We start from the raw sequence: 7,044 nt of genomic DNA on the forward strand, positions 1-7,044 counted from the left end.
TTTTTTGTTTTTATATTTTTCAATATATTTATTTTGTTTGTAAAAAATAAAAAAAATAATTTTTAACGATACAATAGCCATGATTATTATTTTAAAAAGTTTATGTTAGGCTTAACATCAACGAAAATTCAACGCAAAGCGACATGTAACAGAGAAAAATTTCAACATGGGATAGGTTAATATATTTTTTTGTACATAATCAGTTATCCGAACAACCCCAATCGATTTGGATAAATGACGCTCTACTGTATATGCGAGTATAATTTGTACTATAATGTTTTTCATTATGTTGTTGTGCTTCTCCTCTCTTGGGACCAAGTAAATGATAACGTGAGGCCTTCTTTTCTTTGAGATTTTTGTCAGTATATCCAGTAGTTTTCTTTCAATGCATTTTTGGAAAGAAATTAGATCCTCCTTCTTTTCAATTTCTATTGCTACTCCTTCTCCACTAATTTTTCTAATTCTTTCTATTCCAATTTTCATATCAGACAGCCGAATGCTCTGTTGCACAAGCCTACAGGTGCAATCGCTGTTCGGTGTCTTAATACTGGTGACTGTCTTCCCAGACTGAAGAACACTACTATAGGAAAGGTGTTGGAAAATAACAGGACTTTTATTCTGATCTAATTGATCAATTTTTTCTAGAATGGCCTTCTGTTTCTCTGCATTGTCTTAACTGACATATTTGGCTAAGATTTTCTTGACTTTGTTGTTAATTCCCACAATCCCCCCATATCTTCCACTTTTGAAAGAACCTCATTTTGCTTATCAATTAGCTTTTGATTGTGGTCCCCTGATAATGTTCTTTCAATCTTCTCTGTCATTTCATCGAGACAGAGGACAGCCATATTTTCATACAGTTTGATTATTCTTTCAACACTATAATAAATTCCAGATGCCATCTGGTACCAATTTTCACATTGGCATTGCCTGCAGGTACTCTTTCAGTTCACCTAGGATAGCAAAGGTGGCGAGCCTGAGATCAACCTGCGCAGTCCCCTCATCACAAGCCATCTTAGCTAACGGAAAATGCCTCACTAAAGCTAACAAGAATTACCAACTAAAATAAATATGCTACCAAAGAAATTAAAATACCTAACCGTAAGTCCAAGAAGAACACACAAAACCATTATAAAGTAGAACAAAATAAATAAATTAATTAAAATACTACATAGTAGTAATATTAGCAAAGGTAAAATATAGGCTAAATTAATATTACAAAGCAAAACCTAGACTAAAATATGTTAATTTAACTAAAAAAAGACAAAAATAATAATAAAATTAGAAAAAAAAAAGTTTGTTACAACAATAGACCTGCCTAACAATGAAAAGTAAAAAGCAGCTGTGCAACAATGAAAAATACAAAAATGTTAAAAAGCCATTAGAACCAACAAGCGACCATGAAAGCAATTATTACAGTGACCATAAAAGCCCGTTAGAACCGTTAGAGACTGTTACAAGGGTTATAAAATTTGAAAATTTCCATTACATCTACAGTAGATGTCAATTATCTGAATGTTGATCAACCGAAATGTCAGTTAACCAAAAGCGTTCCAATTGGACTGTGTCATGCTGAATCGAGCATTTTTGATACTAGATTAACTTAACTTCTAGAGTATAATTTTTTTGTTTTTATATTTTTCAATATATTTATTTTGTTTGTACAAAATTAAGAAATAATTTTTAACAATACAATAGCCATGATTATTATTATAAAAATTTTTGTTAGGCTTAATATCAATGAAAATTCAACGCAAAGTGACGCGCAATGGAGAAAAATTTAAACATGGGATATATTATTATACTATTATTGGGATATACTAATATACCTATATTAATAATGTATTTTTCGTACATAATCGGTTATCCGAAAAATCAATTTTCCGAACAACCTGTCCCCAATTGATTCGGATAATCGACGCTCTACTGTAATGCTAAAAACTAAAAACTGAAATAACTCAATAACTAATCAATTTCTACCCCCCTTTACAGTGCTGATAGACTACATCCTAATACATAAATCTCCCTGGTGTCATCTCCGAGAAATTAATCCCCCACCTGCTAGGCCCGATCAAAATATAAAAAATTAAAAATTAATTACCTCCCCCTAATTAAGATATAACCATAAATAATAGACCAAACAAACCACTACCTGGAGCTGAACAAAACGGTATCCACAAAATTGTCCAAAATCCATAATTTCTGGCACAATTGAAGAAAAACTCAATGGAGCTCAGAGAAGCACAACCTATCGCCATCGGAATTCGGATTGGCAGTCTATAACAACATATCATATTCATGTGATATTAGTGGGTCTCTTAGTTTCATTTATGCTAATTACTTTGCAAGCATGACTCCAAAACACATGGACAGTGATGCTGATAGCTCTGATAAGCCAGACAAAAAGCTGTAAAGTGCCTGATTCTAGAGGAAAAATTGAAAGTTTAGATTTTGTGAAAAAAAAAGTCTGTTTCCAAAAATGTTTTGAAGTTGTTTTTATGATTTACAGCATTATACTAATTATTATTAATGTAGTGTTTATTTACCTTATTTTTATTTTAAAAAAATGTGTGACAGGCATGTTACTACAGAAAATAATAATAGGATTTGCTACTTTATGTGACTTCCTGCTTATATGAGAGGATCTTGAAATATATTATATGCATTTTGTGAGGTCCTACTATAATAGATCAGACCATTAATTAATTAATAATTTTAAATTGAAAGAAATTCTAGGGACTTGTTGACAATCTGACTCAGATAAAAATAACATTCAGTACTGCATACATTTTGCTAAAATAACAGGTCAGCTTTCACTGGTGTCACTTTTGCCCATTAATAATCACATTAGCTTATTTACTATTTAAATTTCATGGTTCACTTTATACCCACTGCCTCTGTGTAAAACTTCCTATTCATATGGAAGATATGATAAGAACCAGATATAAACTATTACTCTTGCAAACAATATCATAATTCTATCAAAGCTTATAAATTGAATGCTTTTTGAAATGAAAAGTAGCCTATATAATTCCTAGGAATATTCTGAATGTTTCATGATACTAGAACAGAAAGACAGACAACAGATAGATATAAATTCAACTTTACACATATAGATAGTGATGGGATTGTTGTTTATTATTGTAGAATAGTAATGTTTCATAACAGAACAAATAATTTTATTTAGTTAATTTAAAAATTACAGACAGAGTCAAATTTAAATGAAAATTATTAGTATTAAAATTTATGTATTTTTGTGACATACAATGTAACATCACTATGCACAATTTTTATATTTACCTAAAGCTGTACCATAACCTGCAGTAGCTAAACTTCCTGTATTACAATGAGTCAAAATAAATAATGGATCACTACAGCAATACTTCAATATATGATTTGCTCCATTATCTCCAATTAATTTATTTACTTTTACATCTTCATTTAACATATTTTCTATTTCATTAATTATTCTGAAAAAAATAATAAAAGACAAATCTTAATCTTAAAATAACGTACAAATTAAAAATATGAATGTTTTAAAAATTACGAAAAATTATATTATTTGGATAAATCATTATGCTATTTTATAAGATTAAAAAACAAGCATTATCTACTAAATACAAATATGATTTAATATTATAATTCTCAATAACAATCGTAGATACCAATCAACAAAAAGAAATTAATTTGATTTATATTAATTTTATAATATACAGAATGTAACAAAACTCCAATAATTTAGAAATAAATTTTAAAATCAAAAATAAGCTTCAAATCCTTTATAAACGTTTTTAAAAATCTACTTCATTTTCAAGATCTGGCCTGACAAAAAAAGGGACTTTTTAAATTTTCTGTCAAATACTAACACTAAGGTTGTCAACTTTTTAACGTAATTGTGTATTTTTTAATGTTTCTGTTAAATGGATTGGGGTAATTAAATGTTGCCCAAGTAGGCCTTACCATAATAAATCTAAACAAAGTCTTATGTTTTAAAATTTTTTAGTAAAAATACAATAAATCCAGCCACTTTACAACAGAGAAATAATTGGAAAGTGAAAGTTTTTCAATGTAAATTTACTTTGAATAACATTTCATCTTTTTTACAAAACTGAACAGAATAATTGATAAGAACAAGGATATTTTTAATAATTCAATTTCCATTTATTCAAAAATACAATTTTCAACAATTAAAATAAACTTCAGTTTGTAAATGTTGGTAACACATATGTAAAGAAACAAACAGCAATATCCTTTTGACAAGAGGTTTAAAACTAGTTTCTGATATGATTTTTTGGCAGGTCAAATTTCAAAAACTAAGCAGAATTATAAAAACATTTATAGACAATTTTAAACTTGTTTTTACTGTACACTTAAAATATTACTACATTCCACTATAGAGATTTAATAATTACTTAAAATATTGATATGGAGTTTTGTGGTCCTGTATATATAATTTAAAATTATGCAAAAAATCTACATTTATAAAATTAATTATTTTTATTGTGATTTTATTTCTTAATCTTGTAATCAAACAAAAAAATTGTTTATTCTCAAAATTTCATTCAAGTTTGTGTTTATACAATTCATAAAAATTCTATATACTATAATGATTAATATTTGTATTTTAAATTCTAGCCACATTCTATGCTAGAATGATTTTTTTCTATAATTACTTAAATAATATTACTTGGTCATATGGTAGCATAAACCAATAAAAATGTATACTGTCTTTTAGTTGTTAAAATTATCCATTAATAACAAATTCATAAAATTTTGTTGTCTAATAACATAACTAATAAAATTTTGCAATTTAAAAGCCACAAAATTGGAGAATATAAGCATAGGGTACAGCAGAGAAAACTTTTTCATATATGTTTAATATTAACAACAAACAAAAATAACAAGAATTACAAAAGTTTTATTTTGAATTATTTAAACTGTTATTTATCTAGATTATTTGTATTTTTATTTGAGATTATATTAATTCTTTTAATTTTGGATGAGATCCTATGTTTGAGCTCCAGCACATCGATAATTTTTTAATGCTGTTTAGCGTGTCATTTAATATTAAATTTTAATCATAATAATTTAAAAACTATTTACAAAAAAAATTCTATTAATTTAATATTTTTTCTAAATATTTAATTTATAAAACTTAATTTAAGTATTTAATGTTTATGGATTAATTTATCATCAATTTTTAAACACTTTTAGAAATTATACTGAAGCTATGTGATCTAAATCTAAAGACTGAAAATAAATTAATTTGCTTTCACTGTCGAAACATTTACATAATTTCTTTCAGTGAGACTAATAAATAATTCATAACAAAACTTTTGTAATTCAGAAGTAATTTGTTTTTTATAACAAGCAAACTTTTTTCAGTCATCTTTAGGTCCTATAACAAATTATTTATAGCACAAAACCATAGAATGTAAGCATAGGAAAAAATGAAGATAAATATTTAATGTGTATGTAAAAATTAACAAGAAATAAAAAAATAACAGAAATTACAAAATCTTTGCTTTGAATTATTTGAACTGTTATTAATCTAGTTTATTTGGTTTCTTATTTAATTATTTTCATTTTTAATAAGATCCTATGTTTAATTTCTAGTCCATCAATCATTTTTTGATGCTGCCTTCTTGTCATTCAGTACTTTTTTTATTGTTATTTGCATTACTGTTTTCATTATTACATATAAGTTAATGACAATTATCAATATAATTAATCTAATTACTCAATTATTCAGATTTAATAAAATTATCATCAATCTACATCAAATCTCAATTTATTGTTAATTATCAAAAGTATTCAAAAGTAAATACAGTAGAGCCTCGATTATCCGACCTAATTGGGGACTGGGATTGGTCGGATAATTGAAAAGTCGGATAACTGAAAAGTATGAAAAAATCCATTATTAGTGTAGTATATTATTATATCCCATGTAATTAGTATATTAGTATATCACTATTAACCTACTTCGCGTTAAAACTTTCATCGATGTTAAGCCTAACAAAAATTTTTTAAAATAATAATCGTCGCTATTGAATCGTTAAAAATTAGAAAATTAAGCCTCGTTTAAATACTGGCTCCCTTTCATGGTCGAATGAGTGTTGCCAGCTAAAACATGTAAAAATAATATTAAAGTAGCCAAGACATAGCCAAATATTGTAGCGCCACATCAATAGCGGACATTTGAAATTTGCCGACTAGGACGGTCGGTTAACCGAGGGGTCGATTGATCGGGAGTCAGATAATCGAGGCTCTACTGTAAAATTATTCATTCAATAGTTATTTTATATCAAACAGAAATTTATAAATATAACATTCTAATAAGAAAACGTTTTTTATTCAACTGAAATGGTAGCTTGAGGATTATGTATGCATAAAATTTCATTTCAATAATTTAAATTTATGTTACATCTTTCCTGTTGAATGAAATGGAACTGGATTTGTTATACAAATCTATTCTATAAACTTTAGTTGATATTTTTAACTATTTTTCACAAATTTTTTAATAACTAATGAATATTCTAACCAGAAGTTCTAAAGTACACAAAATTCTATTGGGATATATTTTAAGAAATATGTAATTTGCATCTACATCAGTTGACAGATATAATTGATATGATTAATTGATTACGAAACATTACACAACTAGAAATATAAATGACTGTTCATCAAACATTAAAATACAGATACAGGTATACCTCGCCTTACGTCGTTAATTGGTTCCAAGAAAACGACGTAAGTCGAATTTACTTGTCTCCGAATCTACTTGTCACTAGGCTAAACCATAAATTATTATTCCCTGTTCTGTATTTTATTTATTAATGCATTTTTAATAATATATGGTTAATAAAACTCTATTTTAAGCTTACAAACAAATAAATTTTAGTTTTTAATATAGTACAGAAAAAAGTATTCTAAATTTACGAATGCGTGTACTGTAAATACAGAACATACACTCGTATATATTTTAATATGATTTTATGTGCTTTAAACGTTTTTCTAGTGATATTACGACTTCAATATTTGTGG

At 26.8% G+C, this 7,044-nt stretch overlaps 1 protein-coding gene across 1 annotated transcript in view; it reads right to left on the reverse strand.

Moving 5' to 3' along the window:
* Nucleotides 1-1,926: 1,926 nt before the first annotated feature.
* The window catches only part of LOC111638401 (methylthioribose-1-phosphate isomerase-like), a 17,121-nt gene continuing 12,003 nt past the window's right edge, over nt 1,927-7,044 (reverse strand). Inside the window, exon 5 of the mRNA XM_023384107.1 lies at nt 1,927-3,470. Within this exon, the coding sequence (XP_023239875.1) occupies nt 3,278-3,470 (193 nt within the window). The 3' untranslated portion in view covers nt 1,927-3,277. The remainder of the gene's footprint in view (nt 3,471-7,044) is intronic.

This window comes from Centruroides sculpturatus, unplaced genomic scaffold (assembly GCF_000671375.1).
Source record: "Centruroides sculpturatus isolate CEXI.00-Female unplaced genomic scaffold, Cexi_2.0 scaffold1235, whole genome shotgun sequence".
Taxonomy (NCBI): domain Eukaryota; kingdom Metazoa; phylum Arthropoda; class Arachnida; order Scorpiones; family Buthidae; genus Centruroides; species Centruroides sculpturatus.